A 26,488-nucleotide genomic window follows, 5' to 3' on the forward strand; every position below is an offset into this window, starting at 1 on the left:
TATAGCTTTTATGTGAGTTGCAATATCAAGCCCTAGACCTGTATGGTCCTAGACCATGATGATCATTGTCCCTTGCCCTGAGGAGTTGTTTCGCTCTACAGTGTATATGAAACCACTACTGTTAACAGGAAAGGGGGAGTTTGACAGTGCCATCTGACAAAATGCATCAGCGTCAGGATGTGGGTGTCCGGTGGGTGTCCCCAGAATTGGGCATTGGGAAACATGGGGTACAGCGTGAAGAGGTGGAAAGGGAGAAACACTTCAATTAGCATCCCTTCTCTTAGTCTCTAACAGCGGTGTCCAGAAGTTATTATGATGCATAGCGTTTAATTGTTTTCCTTATTTCTAATTTCCTTGTTTGTTTTGCATTAGACATAGCTCTTAGATTCTGCCATGCCTTAGCTTCCTAGTGTTATGCGGCACAGTACTGTGTTGCAAAGACCAGGAAAGAAAATGCATGAATTAACAAAGCTGAATCAAGCAAAGAGGATTTAGAGCACTGAGGGACTGCGCTGGGGCTATGGGGCATATTGTACATGGAAGGGAAATCTTCATGAGTATGAAGGCATCGCCCCTATCATCATCGCCACTCAAGCTATGGTACTAGCATGCAATGACAGACTTGTGTCCTTCTTTCATGTTGTGTTACTATGCTTTGACATTTACTATAAGTCTATGCCATGCTCTGTATGACACGTTATTTCACAGTAGGCCACTTCACTGGACTGAGGAGGAGAGAGGGAAACCTTCAGGACTCAAGCCAACAAAGCTGAACTCCAGTGCACCTATAAAAACAGAGTGGCCCCTCAACCAGCTGGCCAGCCAAAGTGGAGAGAATGGTGATGAAACAGAAGTGAATGTGCATCCAGGTGCACTTGTGGCCTGGGAAGCCTGTACACCTAGACATTCTTTTAATATTAACAGCATTTGGGAGGGGTTGTATGTCAGCAATGCGAACTTGCCATATCTGAAAATCCCTGAAAAGTGAGCAAAACAACCGTTTTTTGTTTTCTTCATTTATATCATGGTTACCACAAGCATTCTATATTTGACCAAGAAACTGCCACTGTAGTCTCTCTCAGAACTCAGCAAGCTTGTCTTGTTTGTTCCTAATATAATTTATCAAATCAACTCGGGGCAGAGTCCTACCAATACCTATGGGGCAGAATGGGGATCGGGAGACCAGCAATACCGCCTTCTGCGAATGGGCAATTACCGGCCCCTTCATCTTATAATGGGCCGGTTATTGCCCAATCGCGGGTTTCGGTACCGCCATGCTCATAATGAGGCCCAAGGTGTTTCCGCCCTTTAAAATAAGATACGCCCATCCTCACATGTTCTTATTGCTAATAAACAATGGGCCTTCATCAGGACAAAATATATGATTTACACCATGGATTCCATCCTTATAACTACCCTTCCAGTTTAATTTTCAGTTTTATTCTTGCGTTATACATAGGGACTTCTTTTATTTTCTGTTTTTCTTAAACCAACCTTTTCAATATGATGGCACCTTCAGGTCACAGGGACCTCTGGTGATTCCAAAAGTAGCATGACTTTTTGGCACCACTGTGTCTTTTTTTTTTCTTTTTTAGCAGCCTGATTGTATCAATCTGTCATACCCGACCGCACGATGGAAGGGGGTAGACTTGTTTCAGTCCCTGAATAAAGTATGATAGATTGATACAGTCATGCTGCTAAAAAAGACAAAAAAGATACATTGATGCCAAAAATTCAAACTACTTTTGGAATCAGCAGAGGTCCTTGTGAGGGTCTGACAAAGTAATATAGATATATCTGCGTTTTCGTCCAAAAGTTACAAAATTGACACATAAGGCAGGGGTAGTTTGTCATCTTGTTCTTAGTTGAATATAAGATATCCGTATTGTGATGGCACGCCCCCCAACAACAAAAAACGACAGAATGACCCATTTTTTGTATCAATGATCACATGGACACGTGATATGATGTGTTGTTGCTGCTATCGAATGTATAACCTTTAGATCTCAAAATAAAGGCCCACTACGTAAAATGATGAGGGGAAAGTACCTGTGAGCTATTGCCATGGAAGATTTACAACAATAAAATAAAGGGTTTGACTGTGAGTACACTCTAAGACCATGCTTTCTGATATTTGGACGCCTGTTAACCTATGCCAACTGGGGCGAGCACCCCATATGTCCATTCATTGTCTTTCCTCATCTCGTCCTGCTCAAATTATACAACACTGATCAAGCATATTTAATTGGCCCTGATGTAGCTCATAGTCAGAGCAAAACACAGGTGGCCCACCAATTCTGTTTATCAACAAATATAATCATTAGACTATTTCTGTTGTCATGTTCTAAAATATATATATTTTTTTATTTACAATTTTTACAAAAAGAAATTTAAAAATCCTCCACGGAAAAAGAAGCAAAGTTCCATTTCCTTTTGCCCCAATGCAAGAATTAGGTAGATGTGAGACAGAGTGAGATCGCCCTTTATATTATTTCCCCGAAATTTTGCAAGCTCACCGACTTCAGGAATAGAGTCACTCCGATCACACCTCGTTTGTTGTTTCCACTTGTCAGCTATGCCCATAAATTATCTAAATTGAGAGTATCAAAGTTTTTCAAAGGGTCTGCGAGAAACCTGCGTCTCTCCTTTGCGAGACCTTCGCATTCTAACAACAAGTGCTTGGTAGTTTCCACTTTAGCAGACTCTTTGCAGAAGCGGCACTTACTTGATTGGACTTGGTTTTGAATCGCTAAGATTTCGTTGGTTTTCAACTGATTTAGTCTGAATCTTAGGAATGTTCTGCTTAGCTTTTTGTCATGACACTGTTTTAGGTACCCTCGTACCTCGTTGAGCTTCATCGGAGTGGACGGCAAATTAGCCGTCAGGGAATAAGTGTTGACAACTTCCAGAGTATGAATCCAGTCTGCTTCGAAGAGTTTTTTTGAAACTTTATTAGGGTTTTGAATCAGCATTTCCACTGTTACGTTAAGTTCTTTCAGTATGTTCAAGTTGAGTTGTCCCACTTGGATAACATCCAGTTTTCCCCACCTGCTGTCTCGCTTCGAATAAGGTCCAAAGCTTTAGATTCTGAGGCATTTCTAACCTTTCGGTAGAGCATTAGGGTTGCTCTCATTTTGGTTGCTAGTAGGGATGACAAAGTTCTCTTCTTATCAGCGCTATCAATGTTGATTTGGACAACCCAAACGGCTCGCCAGAAGAAGCTTTCGTATTTCACCCAAATTGAATTCGGAGCCAGCGGCATAGCATCCATGCCGCATATAAGAGCAGTAACCACCTTCATCTTAAAGAATCTTAAAGTGGGAATAAGGAAAAATCTGCCATGTTTCCTATCAACGGCCTTTGCTTGTGCTGCTAGGTTTTTTTAATTTCATCCACAACGACTCTTGCATGGCCGCATCCTCCTTGTTGTTGCTAAACTTTATTCCCAAATATTTGAAGGTACGTACTTTTTCTAAGCGAAGACCTTCACAATACCATGAAAGATTCTGTGACCTTTTCGCAATGTTACCCATTATCAGAATTTTAGTTTTTTCTTTGTTTAGTTGTAAATTGTTTTTTGTCAGATAGAGCACCAGATTGTCGAGTTGGCAATGCAGGCCAATGGGAGTAAGGTCCATCAAAATGATGTCGTAGCGTATAGGAGTCTTTCTATCTTAGAGCCTCCCAACAAAGGTGGAAAATGTCTGACCTCACCGGATGAATCTCCATAATCTGCTACATAGGAGTTATATAGTGTGGGCGCAAGGGGACACCCCTGCTTTACTCCTCTCGCTGTCTGGATTTCCTCTGAAAAAAGACCTTCTGCACTGAGACAAACTCGAACAGATGTATCCTGATTCAGGGCTTTTATAGGCTCCAGGAGAGAGCGGGGACAGTTTTTTGTTTCTAGTTTTGTCCACAGGCGTTGTCTATTGACCTGGTCAAATGCTTCGACCAGGTCGATGAAAGCCATGTAAACAGGAGGTCCACCCTGCAGAACTTTAGCCTTCATAGTACTGAGCAATAAGATGTTTGTGGTGGTTCCTGAGTTCTTGACAAAACCGTTCTGAAAGGGATCAGCAAAATCAACTGTAGGAAGCCAGGTTGAGAAGGCATCCAGGGACAGGGAGGCATGCACCTTCCCCATCACGTCCAAGAGGGTTGATTGGTCTATAATGTTTTGGATCATCTGTCGCACCTCTCTTAAAGATTGGGACGATGGTTGCTTTTTTCCAGGATGGTGGAATCTCCTGGGTGCTATTACAGTTGGAGAAGATCTTACTCAATATGTTTGCCCACAACTGAGGGTGTTTATTTAGTTGCAGATTGCAGATCCCGTCAGGACCAGGTGCCCTTGAATTATTCAGCTCTGCTCTGAGATCCAGTCTACAGTCTACAGTCATTTTACTGTTTTCACTGAGTAGGATGACCTACATATACCCCATCTACAGAGCAGAGCGGCCGCAGAGCCAGTCGCTGAGGGAGTCACAGTCCTTGCAGTCTACCCTCAAGCTCTGCTCTGAGGTCCAGTCTACAGTCTACAGTCTTTTTACTGTTTTCACTGAGTAGGAGGACCTACATATACCCCATCTATGCCGAGGAGCAACCGCGGAGCCAGTCGCTGAGGGAGTCGCAGTCCTTGCAGTCCCTGCAAGGCCCGGAGAGTCAGGAGATGGAAGTATGCGTTCTCCCTCAGGCAGAAAACAACTCACAGAACCAGGTGTTGGCAGCCTGAGAAGCTCTAAACCTTCTAATCTTCAGAAGGTTCCTGCTGAAGACATAATGCCTGGCCGACAACGCTTCCAATCGGCGCCAATCACTGCAGCAGAACAGCGTGTGCTGAAGGAGAGGGACCGGGACCTGAACCACCAATGCACACAATTACCGCAACACTTCAATTCAAGTGCCAATGCAAGTGCCAGCTCACAAGGCCTACAAGGCACTAACTCTGCCTCCACTTCTACCTCAAGACTCTAACCACCGGCGCCCCAAAAATTTCTACAGGGGACAGCGACGCTAGTGATCCCAGTGATCAGTGACTCTCCTGCGGCAGAGCCAGCGCCCCGCTTCAAAACGGGTCCCGCAACTTATGAGCACTTGACCTCCCAAGCAGCGGACTCGGTTGCAGAGCCTGCCTCGTCACTAATACCCCCCCGCCGGCCAGAGGGCTGACTGTGGGGACGGCTGTCGAGGAAGGGCCTGCGAGTCAGCTGAACGGGTCACCGAGTGGGAAAAGTCAAGCCGCTCATGGGAACGCAGCAGTGGAAAAGACGCCACAACAAACCCTTTCTCTGCTTGCTAACCTTACCTTACAGCAGACCATGGATGCAGAGGCACTGAGAGAGGCAAGCATCGACCCAGTCCACTCGGACAGCCCCGCTTGCCCACGGGCTGCAGAGCCCTGGCAATAACGAAAGCAATGATCCATGCGACGGAGGAGCGGAGCCCTCTGGTGACCATTGACAAGACTACATTCAAAGCAACAACAACCACAAGAGATAACTCTCACTCTGGAGGACCATTGAGAGAAAGTGAAACCCCAAAGGGTACACAAACCGGAGAGGAGTGGGAAGACATAGAAGCTCCTAACATCAACCGACTAAGCACTCTAAATTCACAAATTGGAATCTCTAAATTAAAAACATCAGGACCAAAAAACAAAGTAATAAAAAAAAACTGACTAGGAAACAAAAACAGAAAATAAAGACAAAAAACACAGACCAGCCGAACGCGGCAGAAAGCAATGAACAGCATGCAAATCTGGGGAACAACACGGATCCACCTGAAGCCAAAAATACTTATAAAAACCCCAAAAAATCACTGCAAAGAGGAAATCCGAAAAAAACAAGTGCAATGAACACTCAGGGTAATTCCCTTAAAGACTTTTTCAAACGCCTAGGTAAAAGAAAATTGGATGCCGCTGAAGAGATCTCGGACGCAGAAATTCTGGAGGCGATTCAAGACCTAGCCCCGGTAACCAAAGTGAGGAAAATAGGAATGAACAATGAAACTAGGACGGAACTGCCCTTGACGTCAGAGAATAACAACGTGGGAGCAAACATAATAGATCCGAGCGACCAAACTGCAACCAATTGGGAAGCAAGTAAGGGGGGAAATCTGGCAATTGAAAATGCAGGGCCACAAAATAAGTACCCACAAACCAGTGAAATCTCTGACTCACCAACGCTTCCCCCCGAAACAGAACCCTAGGGACGATTCAACTTCCAACCATTGCAATGACCTCTGCACCAGCACTAACTACAAAGCAGGGGGAAGCAGTCAAAGCGGTCAACCGGCCGACTGAAAATTCAAGAGTCCAAATTCAGTGCCCAAAAGTCAGTGTAACCTCCAATTCACAAACAATTTCCACTAAATCCAGAAACTCTGAGCCGATGCAACCAAGTACTATTCCAATGACCATGCCACTAGCATCAACCCCAAAGCAGGGGCAGAGGACCCAAAGCAAAGACCGAGAAATTGAGTCCTTAAATTCAACAATGAACATCGTTCGATCTGAAAGCCCGCAAGAAAAAAGGGCACCTAGCAAAACCAATGGTCGAATACTGATCTCCACAAAAAAAGACCAGCTCAGTGCCTCCCACGTGAAACCTAGCAAAAGCCGTATTTTCCTTACCCAACCTTCCTTACAGCAGACAACACTAGACTCCATCTTATCTATGCCTGTGAAACCCAGAAGATGCAGTGAGGCCACTATGTCTAATCAAAAGGAAACGCCTGGGAAAAAACAAGACATGTTAGCAATCATGTCAGCCATAACCATAGCACTTGCTCCCTTCTGCAAATTGAATGTGACAGCTATGGAAAAACCAACTTCAATTAAGAATACAGAACCATCAGAGAGCTTACCTGAACGAAGTTGGCACGAACAACCAACATTGGAGACCGAAATCATCGCAATTAAAAAGACGGAAAATGAAGGTACAGAAACGCAGGAAATCAGCCAAGCGGCTTTAGCAGAAGAAGTCCCCACTTCTAAACTTAAACAGAGTCAGGGCAGCAACTTCGCTCTATTCAACAGTAATACGAGAAAAGCGACAGGCCGGCTCTCCTCCATCACAGAATCCTTCATCTTTAACTCGAACTTGCCGTGTCCAAAGGCAATGTCGGGAGATGGGGTGTCGGCTTCCACAAAGTCACTACCCAAAAAGGAACAAAAAAATAACCAAAAAGGAACATAAAATGACCAAATAGTCCTAAGACTAAGTGCTCCCTCGAACCCAATAAAAAGGCAGAAAGCCGACCGTTGCAGTTCCACAATACAATCCAAAATTGACCCTCAAGACGTAATATTTTCAGGCGCAAGTGGCCCACCGAAAAATAAAAAATGACTCCCCCAATATCTCCAAAAGTCACCTGACACCGAAATCACCAATAACTGTCGAAGACTTCTTAAAGAATGCTGATGAATATCACTCAGCATCCAGACTCAGACTCAGAAAAGACAGATGATACACCAGCAAAAGGAAGTACGTCACCTACAAGCAAGCTCACAGTGAGAAGCAGGAGCACTCGCAACTCACATACTGCTCACTCCCAGAATTCACCCCCAAGTACTCAGGGAAAAAGAGAAACAACGATGGAAAGGAGTAGTCGACCCCAAAGGCATAAATCGCAAAGTCAACCACCGGACAGCAAAAGAATGCATGAAAAAAGCAAATACCTCACCAAACGTGACAAAAGACCAGGATCCAGAGTGAGAGTAAAACGGTCACCACCACAAGATCATAAAATCAGAAAACACTTAGTCGGGACAATATTCAAAATGGAACAAACATTCTGGAATAAGGAATATATAACACTGAACAGAGGAACGATATTGCAAATCTTCAGAAAAAGCCAAGCACTAAAAGAGTTGAGATCGGAGGACCTCTTTCTGGTCGAGCCATATCATAAAAATGCAACAGCCAAAGCTTTCGTACACATAAGGTCATCAGCGCCAAACTTATCTCTCAAAGAAGCCCAGGACAATCTACACCGCAGGGGTCTCCTGCTGACAGACTGGTCCGATAAAAGCGACCTGGAAACACGTAAGAGAGAAAAGACCAGAAAATCCCCACTCAGACGTCACCACACAGCGAGAAAGGAAAGACAACACACAAACAAGCAATGGCTCAATTCAAACCAAGATGCAATCCACTACAACACTCCGAGTGAACGAGCACCAAAAGAAAAGGGGTCACCACAGGGACCTCCGAAAACGAGCAAGGGGGAACAATTAAAGCAGCTGCAGCCTGCAAGACGCCGAGTTAACTCCGCTTCCCCTTGAGAAGACAAAAGTCCAGCAAAAACGAGGGGGCTAGAAACGACCTCGTCCAACAAAAATACGACATCAGAGAATTTGGACAAACCAAGCCAAATGAATCATTTTTGGGCTTGGCTTCCCAAAGCACTCTCCAAACCTACAAAAAAATAGCAATCCGAGGCCCTCGCAGCGGGGCCTAAGAGGACAAGAGCAGAAGAACACACAGAAGCTGCTGAGACCAACTTAAAAATAGGCTCTTGGAATACATGTGGGTTTCAACACCTCACGAGAACAGGAGGAATCAATCTAGGTCAGTTCGACGTGCTAGCCCTACAGGAAACTTGGCTCACGGATAAGCCATCCCTAGATGGCTTTGACATTGTAATCTCACTGTCAGTGAAAAGCTGATTAGGCCGCCCCTCATCGGGCATTATTCTGGCAGTTCGATCAGGAAGCGGAATGAGCATCTCTGAAACAATTGCATCTTCGAAACACCATTTGGTGTCCATCCTGAACTGGGCACAAATCGGGGCTACAAAACAGAGAAACCAGATTACCAAAATTGCTATCATAGTGGTTTATTGGAACCCACAAACAATTTTGGACGCAAAGTTCCTTAAAACAATTGAAAAAGAGATTGACTACATTTACGTAGAAAAAAAAATAGCAAACATATCATATGCGGAGACCTAAACGTGAACTGTCAGGAGAAAACTGCAATGGTACAAAAGGCAACTCGGAAGAGGCCGGCAGAAGAAAGAGGCGTCCAATGGAATGAATTAATGGTCACGCAAGGCTTTTTCAACATGGCTCAATCCTTCCCAAATCCAAAGAGAATTCCAACATGGGAAAGAATGAAGCAAAAATTGACAATCGATTACATTTTCGCATCGGAAGAAATGCAGAAGGAGATGACATCATTTGAAGTGATCCAGACCGCCGCAAGTGACCACATTCTCCTGCAAGCCACATGGAAATCTACGAGAGCAAACAAAACTTCAATGGTCCTAGACGTTGAAAGCAATAGGCAAGGCAACCGCCTCAGACTGATGGCAGAAAGAATCGACCAGCTGACTTTAAAATTTGATTGCATCATATCCAGCGTCGATTACCAACCTCTTCTAAGCCCCTTCAAAGTAGCGACCAAAAGGAACAGGATGACGGAGCCCGATAAAACCCACCAATATGACAAACTGGTGGTGGCAAAACAAGCAGTAATTAGACGCCTCAAAAGGTGAGTGAAAAACCGGAACTCAGAAGATCTCAAAAACGAACTTGTAGCAGAAACAAGGAAATACAAATCATGGATAAAAAGTCGTAGTTCAACACTGTACCAAAACGACTCCAAACAAATGCTGAAAAACGGAGCAGGGATAAATGCAAGAGAATTTTGGAAGCTGATGAAGCTGACAGGAGCCTCTAACAACAGTACTCCAACAAACAACGTCAGCGAAGAGAAACGGCAGGCACACTTCGAATCTTTGTTCCAAGCACCATCAAAATTGGAAATTCTCCCTAGATACGATCAAGAGTCGCCATGGATAGACGTTTCCGATGAAGAGGGCATAACAGAAACTCTACAAAAACTGAAAAACTCAAAAGCTCCAGGACCTGACGGGATCACAAGTATAGATCTGAAAAATTTCCCTGAGAACTGGACTCCATTTATCAGCAGGGTGTTCAGCAATTGCTCAAACACAAGATCAATCCCAAGATCATGGACAATGGCAACGGTCGTCCCAATTTACAAAAAAGGCGATAGGTCAGATCCATGCAGCTACAGACCAATCGTCCTTTTGGATACAATCGGGAAAATCTACAGAATGCTATTGTTAAAAAAAATTCAAGAATGTCCAAAGACAACACCATGCGCTGATCCTTTCCAAGCCGGATTTAAAAAAAAACTCTACCTCAACAGTCAACATCATGCTGCTCAGCATAATCAAGAACAAAACATTGCAAGGCACATCTAGAGCATTCCTTGTGTTTATAGATCTATCGCAAGCTTTTGATCTAGTGGACAGAGAGAAACTGTGGGCGAAGCTCAGAGCCTGGAACTGTCCCAAAAACATCCTTGCACCAATAGCAGCCTTGCATAAGAACACAACAATGAGGGTAAAATTGAATCAAAACGGCTTACTGTCGGCAGAAATACCAACAAACCGAGGAGTGAAACAAGGCTGCCCTCTGGCCCCGGCATTGTTTACAGCATTCATTGGCGATCTGAAAGACTCAGGCCAAGCTGTCAGAGCATTCCCCCCAAGAATTGGCGACATCCCAGTGCAACGTCTGCTATATGCTGACGACATCACCCTGGTGGACAGAAACGAGATTGGATTACAAAGGCAGCTTAACGAACTGTCAGAGTACATCGAGCAGGCCAACCTGCTGATAAACAAAGAAAAAACAAAGGTCCTCATTCTGGAACGTAACCCGAGAAGATCCAAAATCTTCCATTGGAACTTGGAAAAAGTCAACGTTGAAACTGTCGAAAACATCAGATACCTGAGAGCAATGATTGACAGCTCAACCGCAGAAAAGAGCATGCAAAAGGAACACTGGATGAAAGTCCGCTCCCTGACAACACAGGCCAGAGTCTTGGACAAAAGATACGGTTGCTTCTCCTGGAGGGCTTCTTTTGAAAAAGCTGTCTTAAACCTGCCAAAATCGACACAGACCGACACCATCAGAAGAGAGCTAGGCCTCACCTCCTTAAAAGCGATGGTGAAATTTCGCAGCATCTCTCTGTTTAGGAAAACAATCCTCCCAGACACACAACCCCTCTACAAACTAATAGATGCTTAAATCAAAGAAGGAACATGCAAGATGATATCAAACTGGGCAATTCAGAAAAGAGCCCTGCTGGAGCACATCGCATGTACGGAAGAGGACTTGATCCAGAACCCCACTAAAATAAAAAAAAACTGGCGGAAGCAGACTGGATTGCCACTCTGGAAAAAGCTAACGCAAACAAGATCCTGACACACCTTCCACCTGTATCAAAGAAATTAAACGATACAATGCAGCTGCTCCGAAGATTTCCAAATAAACCGATGCGACAAACTTTTTTAAGAGCACACCTGAATTTGCTACTTACAAACGAGATTCTATTTGTAAGAGGCCAATTGACCACCAAAACGTGCCTGTTATGCCACAAAACTGATCAGACGGAGACAGTGAGATACTTGCTACTCGTCTGCCCGGCTATCCAACAGACTGGACAAGCATATCTCAAGCCGCTATTGGTAACTTACATCATGAGTGAAGAAGATGTATGGTGGCGACGATTAATGAGTGGCCAAAAAACATCCTGGTCAATTGCCACAGTGAAGATTATGCAAGCTGCTCTAACCGAATGCAGCAAAGCGAACTCTGACAACTCCAATAAGCCAGAACAATAAGCCAGAATAATGCGCCACTTCTTCAGCGAAGGGAAACACAAGGAAACTCAAGGGAAATTAGAAAACAGTAAGAACACAGAAAGAAACAAACTCTTTGATAAATCAAAAAAACTTGATAAACACAAATAAAAATGTTTTTTTTTAAATTATTCAGTTTGGAGATTTTGTTTAGAATCATTTCTTTATCGGCGGGGATATTCCAGATACCTTTGTCTCTGATCTTTTCTCCAGTGGGACTCTTGTTCTGCTTTGTCTCACCCAGCATCGGGGGATAAAGGGCGGCAAAGTGCGATATCCAGCAAGCCTCTCTCATGTTGTTCTGAATGTTATTGTTCATCTTATTTGATGCACCCTTAAAACACCCTTAAAACTCCTTTGGCTTATTCCCACAAATTTCACGAAGCATTTGTTCGGCATCTTGATGGTATAATTTGTGCCGGCAGTGCGTAAGCCAGCTCCTGGAGTTACGAAGGGTCATTGCCCATCTCACAGTATTTTCTGGTGACAGTGTTTTCTGACAAATGTTCTTAAACCGTCTGTGAAGTTGTCTTTTTTCCACAAGGTCCCTATTGTAGCAGTGATGGAAACTTGCCAAAGCTTTAGTTGTATTCGTAGCAGCGCTTGCGAACCTTGACGATAGGGGGCGTGTAATCCAAATCACCCATATTGCTTTTTGCAGATTTCGACCCGTCACCAGACAGTCGTTTGTACTGAGTGTCAATTAAGATTCCCCCCAGATGTCACTTCAATAGGTGGATTGTTAAAAAAAACCTGAAGCCTAGCAGCAAGGCGTTCTGTAATAAGGAGGTTATGGTCACTGAACCGCGTTGACTCGATCCTAAAGTTGTTAATCTCAGAGAGCAGGTCCTTTGATACAAATACGTGATCAATCGTCCCTTGTTGGAAACCTCTCTGCCACGATGGAGTCTTTAGGTTTGTTTTTGGTCGCAGCCAGTGTAAATTATGCAAGTCTCGCGCTGCCATAACTTCTTCCAGCAACTTCCCACGTTTTCTCACTGGGAGATTTTAGTCAGGATGTTTGACATATTGACCTATACCTTGATATGCCGCATTGAAATCACCATTGATAATTGTAAAATGCTCCAAGTTTTTTTAATCCACCTCATCCAAAAGGTTCTGCATCACAGTAATAAATTCCTCATTAGGTGTTATCTCGGGGTTCCAGTAAATGTTGATTAGGAGAATTTTCTCCACTGTCGGGTGCTGTGAATCACCGGTTGTGTGTTTCCAGTTTAATAGCATTGCCTGGATCCAATTTGGCGAGGAGAGGATTTTGCGTACATCAATGCCCGATCCTGCTCTGACTGCAGTTATGAGACCTGCTGAGGGTCGACCTAAAACCCCTTTCTTTGCTGCCGTGAAAATTAATCCAAAGCCATTGAGTTGGGGTTTATTGATTAGCCCTGTCTCTTGTAGACAGAGTATATCAAATTGGCCGATGTTAACATCAGTGGTTTGGTGAGGTGCTCAAAGCCATGTGTACTCCAACAGCCAAATTTGATAGACTTTCTTAGTATTGTTTTTCCTCCGTTACTCTTCGTCACAGTTAAGGCTTGTTCACTTCCATCCTTAACCAATGGTGGCTCATTTTTTTGTTTGGGTTTGTTGGATGTCTTAGGCCAAGACCACAGTTCTGGATTTTTCACCCCTGTTCCTTTGCTTCTCGATGATGGCATACCATTTTGCATTTGGTATGGGGATCTGGGTGTCTGGGCCATTGATCAGTCAGAGCTTTCTTCCTTACGAGTACAACCTTTCTGGCTCTTTGCGTCAGATTGGTAGGTTGTAAGAACTCTACACCTCTCAGGTCCTTGATCTTCATGAGAGGTACGTAGATGTTCCATCCTACATATGTAGTGTTTGCTTGATCCAACTGTAGTTCTCAACATTGTTTTTGGAGTTGCTAATTCCAAGTCTCCTCTCCTCGTAGTTTTCACTGGATTAATTGCGCAGGTGACTTCTGTTAGGTCATATCCCAGAATCAATAGGCTTTCTGTTTCTTTCATCAGTTGGAATTTGATGATTTTAGAGTTCAAATGTATGTATGAATAGTCTCTTCTCCCTGAAGGACAGGGTTCCACAATCCATAAATCCCTGTTCTGAATATATCTCAGACTAGGGATTTGTGTTAGAACTTTAAGGATGGTAGTTCTATTCAGAGTCTCTCCATCATCTTGATGAAGGATACATTTCTGTCTTAAGATACAGTCACTTTCTATTTGCTTTAACAGGTTTTTCTGAACCCTTTCACTAGCACGGCTTCCTGAGTTTCTTCGGGTATTAGTGATATGTGTTTTCAATGGTGAATGACTGTTTCTATTTTCAGTGCTACGTACTTCAGTTGGATTCGTTATTTTTGGCCGACTTTCGGGTCGTATCTCGGGAAGCGGGTACTTTCATGATGAAACCCATTTCTTTTCCTGATGTTTTCCCGAGTGTTAATCGATGAATCCACTTCTTTTTGATTCGTTTTACGAGCCCCCGGTTTGGTGCGCCACTTGTGTTGCTTTTAATTCTGGTTTGCGGTGACCTGCTATCGATTGAGATAAGTCATGTATTTGCACTTTACCTGGCAGTTCCAGATTGGCACTTGCTGTAGCCATCGTTTCTTCTTTTCTTTTCGGGATTCTTCTCATACTGCTTTCAGAGCCCGAATCGTCGATTGTGTGCAGACTTCAATCCAACTGGTCATCTACAATCGTCACCGGGAGGGTCACTCGGTCTTTATCTAGGCTCATGGGTACATTTTTCTAGTTTTACAGCCATTGATTGGCGTCAGACCGACGCTTAGTTGATACTGCTGCCGGTTGGCCCGAAGATTTAGAACAGGTCTTCAGGCTATTTGAACTCTGCGTCGGGGCAGTGTTATTTTGATTTGGTTTGGAAATGAAGTGTGCAAGCGGCTTCTGCTGGTTAAATATGCCATACGAGAATATGAGTTTTGGCCAGATGCAGTGATTTTATCCTTATTGCGTACTGGTGACTTTGTGTATGAAAAGGGATTTAGAGCTTTTCCTTGAACTTTGATGATTTCGTCACTTTACGCATCTGCCTGCTTTTTCTCCTCTTCTTCCTCTATTATGGCAATTATTTCTTCTAAAGGGTCTTTTAATTTTTGAATCGGTAACGATGGTTCTCGTGCTTGGTTGGTCTGTCATCCTAGGTGGCTTTGTGTTTTCATCTATTGGTGTGTCAAAGTTTGTTTGTGTATACTTCGATAGTCTGTGAGTGTGTTCTCCGGATGCTTCCTTAACAGAGGTCGATCTACGAGAGGATCTTAGTTGATCCAGCCTAAAAGACTGTTCTATTCTGGCTGCCGAACTACCGTCTGTCCCCACAATGAACCCTCCCAGCTAGTTCAGCTTAGTTTGCATCAGGGCTGTGAGCGATGCCTGGTCACGCAGGTTGTCGTTTATTCTTTCGTAAAGCTTGCTGAATGGCGCAAGCGCGATCGTGGACATGATGTTTAACAAGTCAATTTTATTTTGCGGAGAGTCTTGGGGAGGAAGATGTTGAAGTTCACTCAATCTTCGCATTGGTATCGGAGTATGCATCGGTTCTGCAGAGTTAGTAAATCCTCTTTCCTTGGCACGGGCTGGGTTTCTCCGCGTAGGCACTGATGTTGTTGTGATTTGCTGCTATGGACTCATTGCTTTTTCTTGAAACCCAAGTCTTTAGCTCTTGGGATCTATCATTCTGTAAGCCGATTCCATCCATAAATTGCTTTGTGGACTTCAAGAGGGGACTTAAGCCAAGTGATTGGTTTGTCCTCTTTGGTTCTCCATCATCTTTTTAAAATTCGAGGTTTTCCGTAGGGTCGGCCAAACAAGACGTCTTGCCACTCCGAAGACCAGCCGCTCGGTTGTCTATTACAGCTTTCTTGCCACAGTGCCATTGAAGTACCGGCGTGCTCTCCCGCTTCTTCAGAGACAGGAGCATGTCGGGTTCTTTAATTAGAAGATTGATGGTAGGGCCAGTATTGATTCTTTGCGGTGGTTCAATCACAGTCGGTTAATTCTTTCAGTTGGTTAGGCAGTGCCTCAGTTTTCTTCTTAAAGAAGTCATTTAGGAAATTCACGGTAAGAGATTTGATTGGTCCTTTAATGGGGCCAATTTTTTTTTTTAGGCCATTGGTTTTACTGTCAAACTTCTTGATATCTTGCTGGTATTGTAGCAATATGTTTTGGAGTATTGATCTGCAGCCAAGGAAAGATGTCCGACTTTTGGTACTCCTCTTTTTGTTTTTTTCCCATAGTTTGTTAGGGTCAAAATGCACCGCTTCATCAGACTCGCAGATAAGAGTTGGAGCTGAGGCTTTGGGCGAAACCCGCCCTCTAGGGCTGACTGATACCTCCAAGCCCTTTGACCTCAAATAGTTCTCACAAGGGGTTTCCACAAAGGAATTGATCTGTGACGCTGGAGGCTGCACTTTATTCTGATCCACAATTATTTTGCTATCGTCTTGGTCGTTTTGTTCTACAAGCGGAGGGGCAAAAACATCCTTTGGGCTCCTTAAATCCTCCAGCGCTGGGATCGTATGCAGATCAATGACACATACCATTTTAGCATTAACGGTGAGAAGTTTTGCCGTTTGGCCAAGGTCGGAGTCAAGGATTTACGACCCGTGACGAGAGTTCCTGATGGATGTAGATAGCTGTATCACGGTGAGCGGTGTCAAAGGGCAGAATATGGCTCACAGTGCCTAAACCTACAGTCAGACCCTCAGACGCACCTGACAATACTGGTGCCCCCCCCCGTTGGTGGCGACGGGGACTCTGCCAGTACAGTGCCCATTGTCAATGCAATCACACTTGTTTTTTGTGTCATGTAGCACGAGGACTTTTTATCTTGAGTGGGAGGAACAGAGTCAACGGGAGGAACAGCTCCTCCCACCCGCATATCTGGAGGCCGACGGGGGTTGTTTGATAGAGGATCCAGAGTTTGGGGGAAGATGTTGGTTTCGGAGGCTGCTTGGAAGCGGCAAGCTTTTCACCCCGCTTCTTCAAATTGGCTTCGAAGGTGACTGTTTCCTTTGGCAGACGGAGGACTCATCGGGGGGCTCCGCCTCGTTCCACCTAGAGGAGCTGCCGGCAGGTAAGGCGGGGGAACAGGTAGCGGGAGAGGGAAAAATCGGAAAAGGGAGAACAGAAGAAAAAGATTGGGAGAGGTGGGGCAACAGAGAGGGGGTTACAGAAACAGGAAGGGTAGAGGAAATTGAAGTAGACGTCATACCTGCACGGACAGCAACCACACTTGCCGCACCCTGCTCCAGCTCTGGCTGTGGCTGCGGAGTATGGTCTGAGAAGCCCTCGATGGGCTGCAATCTAGCTCCAAGTACCAGGCACCACACTAGGCAGCGGCTGGTGTTTTCAGACCAGGCAGCGACTCGTGGCTAGCACGGCCTCCGCGGCCTGCCCAGGTCTGCCAAAGTCTGCACACTCAGCTGCTCACTCCACGACCGCTCTGCGGCGGAAGCCAGTATTTGTAGGTGTTTCCAAAAAGTTCAGGAAGCAGTGGAAACAGTAGAAAGACTCTGGGTTTGCCAAAGTCTGCACACTCAGCTGCTCACACCACGGTCGCTCCGCGGCAGAAGCTAGTATTTGTAGGTGTTTCCAAAAAGTTCAGGAAGCAGTGGAAACAGTAGAAAGATTCTGGGTCTACCAAAGTCTGCACACGCAGCTGCTCACTCGACGGCCGCTCCGTGGCAGAAGCCAGTATTTGTAGCTGTTTCCAAAAAGTTCAGGAAGCAGTGGAAACAGTAGAAAGACTCTGGGTCTGCCAAAGTCTGCACCTAAAATAAAAATATTTCCCATGGCACTTTAATTCATCAATACATGTATGTAAACATTTATCCCCATAAACCCTCACGAGCGTAGTAATGTTATCTCACTCAACCTGTGGCCATAGAGTGTGTTTTGTGATTGTTGAAGCCCTGAGTGTGCCATATGAAAATAAACGTTTAAAACCATTTTCCGACTCCAGCTGGAGAGGGGTCCGCATGTAGCCATCTTTTATATGTCCTTCCTTTCTCCGCAGGGGCCAGGGATTTGAGGCTACATGTGGAATATCATGGCAGCACCTACAAGAGTATATCTGAAATGCAGTGTCATACAAGAAATTATTGGGGTATTTGATTCTGCACTAAACATATGGTGGCAACACCTGCACATGTGGGGTTATACCTTAGCATATGGTTTGTAAAGCACTCAATTGTACTGTTGGTTCAGTTAAGGCTGCCTTCAACACATTGCAGTTAGTACCTATTGGCTTTCCAATGTCTGTTTATTATATATGACATTTCATGACAGTTCCTCTGCGCTTAACTGCACTGTTCTTTATGGTGCTTTTATTCAGGGTGTGCAATCTCCCCCAGCATCGAGTACATTATATTATAGGTTATATTTCACTCCTAGATGTATTATCACAACGGTACAGCTTTCTACTTCACTAAGTGTGCTTAGGTTTCAGTGCAGACAGACCTACCTTCATTTTTAATCTGACATTAAATAGGATTGCGAACAAAGACTATGACAATACTATGACATAATTCTAATGAGATACATAGCTTTACATCCATTTGGAGCCTTTTTGTTAACCTATAACAAGTGAATGCTGCAGCTATCAACTGGTCTCTGCCTTGTGTATGGCTGTTGATTCCCGAAAGCATGATGGGTTAATGCATAATTGAGATGGAAGGATGGCAGACAGGCTGGTTTAGAGATTACATGGTTAAAAAGTAGCAGAATGAGGCAGACATGTCAGAATAGGATATGGGGCAGAGGGGTGAGATATGCAAGTAGTGTAAATGCTTTTACCTGAAGTAGGCGGACATGTGTAGAGATATCCCAGAATTGCTAGACTATGGGAGTTAAAAAACAGGCATTTGCAGTTTGACTGTTACAAAGGGGATTCATGTAATGCTTTAAAGGATAGTGGTGGTTAAAGGCATCTAACCTAATGTTGATAAATCGAATATATAAAGAAATATGTAATCTAGTTGTAACATAGCTGGATTAATATAGTTTAATCCTCTAGTTGTGACATAACAGTTAGATGATATAATCATCTAATTTTGACATAAAAACTGGCTTATTTTATAATAATCGTTTAGTTTTGGTGTGCGGAAACACCTTCTGACAGCAGAAGGTGGGCACCTCCCACTCTTGGAGTCCAATTATCTCCTCTGAAGTGCCCAGGTCCATTAGAATGCAGACAGATGAACCTTCCGGGAGTATAAGGTAATACTTGAAACACTTTATTTGTTATCGCCTGCAATTATTTCCTGTCTAGCAATATCATGGCGATTTTGTTGAGTTGGTCTCTAGTGAGTTTCTCTGCCAGGTAGAGTTGTGTTCTAGCTGTGACTGCTTTGCATTTGATGTTTTGAACACAATGCATGCTTGAAGTGGTAGCCAAGGCAGCTCCTTGAGAATGGCGGTGATGCGTCATAATTCCGTACGTCCTGTGATGACACGTGCTGCAGCATGCTGGCCAGCTTTCAGAGGAGCAAAGATGGCATCAAGGACTCCAGACTCCTGTGAGTAGGGCTGGGACACCATCCAGTCTTGTGAGGTGTCCTTTTATTTATGTATTCGACATTTTAAGGCACCTATAAATAAATAAATAAAAGTATACCTCACAAAACTGTATGGTGTCCATGCCCTGCTCACAGGAGTCTGGAGTCCTTGATGCCCTCTTTGCCCCTCTGAAGACTGTCGAGCATGCTGCAGCACATGTGACATGCTACTGCAACTTCAAAGGTAACACATTTAAAGGAAAAAGGATCCACAAGTTCCTTCCTTGTTTACTATTACTAGTGCTATGTTTGAATTTTGTGAAGTACACCTCACAAGACTTATGAACTATGATCAACATTGCTCTGAAATTGACTCGAATTCTATAAATAACAGCATCAAATGACACTTTACAATAATAAATTATACAACAATAATCAAGCATATTTAATTAGTCCTGATGTAGCTCACAGTGAGAGCGAAACACAGGTGGTCCACCAATTGTGTTTATCAACAAATATAAGGATTTGACTATTGGTCTGGAAAAACATGTTTGTTGTCATGTTCTAAAATATTTCCCATGGCACCTTAATTCATCAATAAATGGATGTACACATTTATATTATTTTATATGGTGTGAATTTCCACAAAACCTGAAATCCGGTAAATTATCAATTATCAAATATGTGGCGCAATCAAAACCCAGTATAATTTTTAGAATCTATCAAGCTTTATGGTTGCCAGCCACTTCTGCACTTGGGCATGCTTGATGGGGTTTCCTAGAATGATTTCATTCTGTCTCTGGTTGCATTTTAGGTAGATGCCCGACATCTTGCTTGCCAGTCATGTGTGCAGTTGATATTTAGGTAAACCTGTAATTCCTCTGTATATTGTTGTATCATGCCATGGCTTTTGATGAGGAGTTCCTCGAGAGGTTCTTTGTAGAGGCTGAAGATGACAGGATACAGGATAGAGTATTGTGGAACTCAACAGGTTACTGGGTGCCAATGAGATTTGTTGGGGCTCTCCTGGACCAGTTGCTCTTTGGTGGCTAGCCACCCATTTGTGTAAACTGTTTATACTGTACTTGATGTACGCAGAGGAGTTGAGTGGTCTCTAAATAAAGACCCCATCTGCTGCAGTGAAAATAAACCATTAAAGGAGAGAATGTGTGTAGAGTTTTATGTTAAAAAGGAATTCTTAGAGGTTTGTTGGTGCCAGTATACCTTACTGTATATAGCTGAATTAGTGAAAGACTACTAGTCCAATAATGCTTTTGCTGTAGTTTAGGTGTACACTAGAGCCAATGTCAAAATGCTTCCGAGTTATTGGCAGAATTCTTGAGAGTTAATACTATTTCGGTAACGTGTTTGCGAGAGGTCCATGAGAATTCATTCTGTTTAGGCAGAGTTGAATGAACGATAAAAATACCTACTGTATACAAGTGTTCATGTTCAGGAAAAGATCATTCATGGCAAAGGTGCACTTTTTCTGTATCTTGTTAAAAGCCTAAATGCCCAAAGTACAATAAAAGAGACATTTTTGTCATGCAATTTATTTGTGTTTTTATTACTTTTGAATGAGAGCCTTTTTTGAGTATTCTTGGTCAACCATTGCTTAGTAAAAAAAAATATTAGTAGTTGGGGGATTAATAAAAGGAGATTATTGGAGGAGAACATTGAACCCACAGCCCATGAGCCACCTTGCTTTCCAGGCAAATGCTCTAACTTCTGGTCCACAAACGCTCCATTTTTAATTCACACCTCAATGCTTTTGTGCCTGAGATCTGTGTCTGCATTGTGGACAGTGCATGGATCTGCGGGAGCCTCCATTCTGCCAGTCGTGTGCTGGTGACATGTGGGGCCAAAATACTGATGGTATGTGTTGATAAAAGTGCATTTTGAGCTCCTGAAAATCTCCACATGTCCAGATGTTGCTCTGGAGGCGCGATGAAGAATGCTTCTAGCTTCCACAGTTTATATTTTTCATAAATATAATCTTAAAAAAAAAAAAAATGATTGAGTAAATAATTTACCAATACGAAGGCACCCTGTATCAGGTTACCAAAGGTAGAATATAGCTCACCCCTGAAAAACACTAGATTAAAATAGTTGCTAGAAAGAAACGAGTGGCTGTAGGCTATTCATTTGGAAATTCACACTGGAATCACTGAAGACCAATTTAGAGCACTTACAGTTCCAAATGTGTCACACTAGTCTACACACCCTACTTCTGTAAGTCTGCCCTGTAACCGTTTTTTAGGGCCACTTTCACTGACACATGTATAACTCTCCTGTGCCCGGCAGATAGCAACATGCCAATTGAACTGGAGTCTAATATTATGCAAGCCTCCTTGCTGACAAAGACAGAATATGTCTTGTAGTGCACGACAACATGCATTATGCCATTGCTCAGAAAAGCAAAAGGGCAACTGGCCAGATGACTTTTCATAAACTAAGGTGTTCCCTTCCATATTTAATATATTATAACCGAATTACTGCTGGTCCTAATGCAATTTGAATTAAATGTTTGTCGGTTGCAAATGTATTATGTCATACAACTCCATCACAAGACCACTGGCTCCAACGCCAGTTACAGGCTGAGCTGTCTACAGCGTTATTTCTTAATATTAAGTGAGGATTAGCAAAGACATCCACTGAGCACAATCTTACACCGTACTTTTTAAATTAGATACAGACACAGAAAATGCATTTTCCTAACTGCATGAAATATCATACATAAATGGAAGCATGTGGGGGTTTGTGACGCAAGACGTAGCAGCAAGCCACGCTGTATCGGTATACGCATAATCAACGTTGATCTTGGTACGTAGATTAATCTAAACCAGTAATTCAAGCTAAACAGGCAGCTTGCCGAAGGGATACTCACATTTTATGCTCGTTTGCAGGCTGTTTGGTGCAGATGAATCTACAGCAGCTGTAAGGCCAGAAATAAAATAAATAGCAAAGTTGACTTTGGAGTGGATATTTTCAGTTTCATGTTATATTCATTTAGTTAACTTTCTTTGAATTTTGAATCTTGCAATTATCAACATGTGCAACTTTCTTATCATATTGCAAACATTCTGCTTTCATAACTGTACATTCAATAAACCTTCGATTAAAATGGAGGGAATGCTATTTTGCCAGGATAAGAGGAGGTCCAGTGTCTCGCTGGGTGATTCTTAAGACTCCTAAATCTCATAGTAAATTTCTGAGTGATTTGCAGGTGTGCATGAGCACACCACAGGGCCCAGATCGTCCTTAAGGTTTGTAGCAAATCCACAAAGCGAATCAGGTTTTCCAAGTCTTCATCTTAGATGCAGTGCACTAGGGAACCTATGATTGTAATCTAAACACCCACAAATCTGACAGAATTTGTGTCTAAATAAAGAGGTATTTAGAAGGGGCAAATCTAAGATTGGGGTAAATATTTTGATACGCTATCTTCTGTAAAAAATCACCTTAAGAAAGAGAGGTGGAGTATCCAGCAGCTGGATACCGCAGGACGTGCAGCATCCCTCCATCAGTGGCCTGTGATTTACAAGCATCAAAAGGTTGTGCCCGAACCTCTGCAGGAGATGCAGCTTGCGGGACATGAATTGGCAGTCAAATTTCAGCATCAAATGTTCTGCAGAGCCCCTCATTTCCTGGGGAATGCCAGTGGCTCCATAAAAGGGCCAGTTCCTATGCAGGTGCTCTGTGGGTTGTTCTTGGATTCTAGAGGGAGGGACAGGACTTATGCACGTAGAGAGGAATGGGATCTCTCATTGCTGTAACCACTGAGAGCACCATTTCAGTGTTTTCCTTGTTTTGTGAAGTTGCTTAAAGTCCAAGTCACTCTTTGAGAGAGCGTTTGTGAGGCCTTTTCTGAGTTTTTTTTTCCTACTCTCTTTCCTACTACCACCAACAAAAGTAAAAAAGAAAAAAAAGAAAAAACTGCCAAATACACCCTCCGCACCACTGGTGGAGGTTAATGTGGTGATGGGGCACATGCATATAAAACGTGAAATCCCTTTGTAGAGACATTTCTTGATTGTTTTTGAATCCCTTTATCTCACCTTTCCTCCTTCCTGGCCAAACAAAAAAGAAAACAATCACACCTTGATGAAACACTTGTGAACAAGTTTGTGAGGGTTGCTTATTAGAATGACACTCCCTTGCATCCCCCTGATAGAACCCCGCTGTGAAACCCTTTAACTGCCTTGTGAATACCTTTCCCTTAGTGTCCCCCGCCCCATCAATGTTATGGAAAAAGGGCTTCTCTTTGCGAGGAGCATGTCATCTTTGAGTGAGGGGGAGGGTCAGCGGCAAGATGTGGAACGTGAAGAGGCAAAGATGAAGGGACAGCAAGAGGCGGAACAAGAGGAGGCAGAGATGAACAGCGACCATCAATTCGAAAATCGACTATTATAATAGCCTACTGGTTGGCACTACAGCAGCTAATATAAATAAATTGCAGACAGCACAAAATGGAGCCGCTCCTGCAGTGTCTGGTCTGAGACGCAGAGAGCATGTTACGCACGCATGGTGGAAGTTGCACTGGCTTCCCGTCCGTGAGAGGATTCTGTTCCAGGCCTCATGCCTTGTCCATAAGTGCCTTGCAGGTACTGCCCCAGGTATCTCACGTGACGAATCTGGAAGAAACATTTTAGATGCACCTTACGATCTAATAATAAGGATTTGTTATATCAACCCTGCTTTAAGTTGAGGACATATGGGGACCTGAGCTTTGATGCTTGGGGGCCCAGAATCTGGAATGGTCTCCCTTTGTCTATTAGATAAACGCAGTCTCTGGCCCAATTCAGGAAAGCCCTTAAGACTCTCCTCTTTGACGGAGGCGGAATGTAAGTCGTTTGTTACACTAACTACCCATTGACTATAGCATGCTGATGCTCCCTGCTGCTGCCCTCCCTTATTTGTTTTATGTTGTACTGTCCATTTGAGCGCTCTGAGGCCTGCCGGTTAGTTGGCGCTATACACAAATTAATTAGAATAGAATATAATAGCGGGGGGTAGAACTCAAGAGGAAAACATGGGGAAGCAGCAGGAAGGCAACCAAGAGGAGGTCGAGATTGTGGGGCAGCAGAAGTGGGAACAGGAACAGGTGGATGAGTGGCAGCAGGTGGTACATGTGGTAGTGGAACAGGGGGAAGCAGATGCAAGGCAGAAGGAGGCAGAGGGGGCAGGAGGAGGGGGATGAGGAGCAGGAGGAAGAGGTGGACATGGAGCAGGATGAAAAGGGGCAGGAGGAAGTGAAGGGGTGGCATCCAGAAGAGGGGGAGAAAGGAGGCTGATAGAACTGATGCTGATGTCTCCCATCCTTTCTGTAAATGGGACCAAGTGGCCAGAGGAGGGAACACATGAAAGTGTACTGTCCAAACCCTTTCTAACCCAGGAAGATACTCAGTGTTGCATTACTGCCCTCTGAGTAATTGAGAGGTACAGGCAGATGCAAGGTAGGCATTCAAGTTCTACAACAAGGAAGTGTGGCATGGCAAGAAGATGGAGGATTATACTTTGGGTACAAATGAAATTAACAACATTTTGTGCGGCACAAACTGAGGTTTTATATGCATGTGCCCCACCGCCATATTAACCTCCTCCAGTGGTGTGTGGGTGTATTTGCCAGTACAACTGAAGATCCAGGTTTTCCCCACCATGACAAAGAGGCACCAACACATGAGACAGTGTCTAAACCATTGGAGCATGGAGCCAATAGTCTCAATTGGCTTCATGCCCCTTGTGGTGGAGAGGCTGTGATGATTAGATATGAGAGCATCCAACATAAGAATCTATTCTGGCAAGCAGAACCTTATTTGATGAATTGGTGGTCAGCAAAAGGAAGATAGAAAACACTGCCCATGAAGACGATCTGGAGGCTTACCTGCATGCCCATCATCCCACATGACTAATTAACTAAGATAGGTGGGAAAGACTGGCAGACATTCCATATGTTTACATGTCCTAGCCCAAATCTGGCTGCTTTCTCTTTCCACCCTTCACATGGCACACTACCATCCATCACTCTCCTCCAACTCTCCATCCTTTGCCTATTCTCTGCACCCCCTGCTGTGTCTCCAACTTTCACTCCCCTGCCATCCAACATACCACCAACACATTTGCATTCAAATCAGCCGTGCAATCCATAACATACACTTTTACAGTACATTATTGATGCTCCTTGCCTCTATCACTGACTGCCACTGTCTAAATGCTTGCTGACATCTCCCTGCAATACTCCTCCTTGTTACCTTTATAGTCTGTTATCTGTCCCTTGAACATGGCCTACCGTTCACCCACCATCACCAGGGAGACCCTGCAAAAAATGTTATGTCTGGCTTTCTCTCAGTTACCTCAGGGAGAACACAAAGTATTCTTACGTGGGTGACTTTCAGGAAGCTAGGAGACCCCAACAAATTATAAGATATCAGAAGGACCTCAGAAATTCTTATGCTGTTGGTTCTCATGTAGTAGCAACAACAAAACCCAAACAACTATGTTGGTGGCTCTAAGCCCTGTTGAGAGGTATCACATTCTTTATCTAACATTTTTGTTAAACAGCTGGAACAGGACCTAGGAACAGAGGTGTATGAGCAAAGGCTAATAGCATCTCATCATGATATGCCAGTCACATCCCACCCTCAGCCTTAGTCAATCACAAGAGATTTCCATTTTGAACCGTAAACTACAGTACATAACCCTCCTCTAGTTTTTGTTGTGTGACTTTGAGCAGATAACATGTCTTTATCATCAGATCTGGTGTATTAGTTATGCTGGTTGTCTTGCAATTGTCTTACACAAAGTAATACTGGTTCATTGTAATGAATGTTAATTGTTCAGCTGGGGGGCTGTCTGGATTCAACCACAGTCAGACAGAATATTTCCAGCAACACTAAAGACCCCCACAGAGAGTATGCTTGTAAGGGGATGGTTTGTGTGTCTAAGAAACCTGCACTAGTGGTGCTGGCCAGACATATTGCTTAATGAACCAGTACTTTGGTGGACCCGCCTACCCCAGTCCCTTGCATGTGATGCATCAAACAGGTATGCATTCACCATCTGAGCTGTTGCAGGTCCATTGTATATTCTTTTAGACCCATCCATATTGATACAAAAAGTTAGCAGGCACCCCTCTCTCAGAAGAACACGGCATGATAACCTGTTCAGTGGTTATTAACCACTTTGAGAGTTCGCAGCCATCTGCTTTTTGCTCACTGTGCCTTTCACAGATGGGAAATATCCATTTGCATATCAGTCTTTGTGCCACCCACATGGGCAGTCCAGCAC

General features: G+C 43.8%; 1 protein-coding gene across 1 annotated transcript in view; it reads right to left on the minus strand.

Annotated features, from left to right (window-relative positions):
- Positions 1 to 26,488, minus strand: part of LOC138468137 (spermatogenesis-associated protein 7-like) — a 1,832,011-nt gene that overhangs the window by 1,153,605 nt on the left and 651,918 nt on the right. Inside the window, exon 4 of the mRNA XM_069608567.1 lies at positions 22,089 to 22,136. Within this exon, the coding sequence (XP_069464668.1) occupies positions 22,089 to 22,136 (48 nt within the window). The remainder of the gene's footprint in view (positions 1 to 22,088; positions 22,137 to 26,488) is intronic.

This window comes from Ambystoma mexicanum, chromosome 4q (genome assembly GCF_040938575.1).
Source record: "Ambystoma mexicanum isolate Mex_15411 chromosome 4q, UKY_AmexF1_1, whole genome shotgun sequence".
NCBI lineage: Eukaryota > Metazoa > Chordata > Amphibia > Caudata > Ambystomatidae > Ambystoma > Ambystoma mexicanum.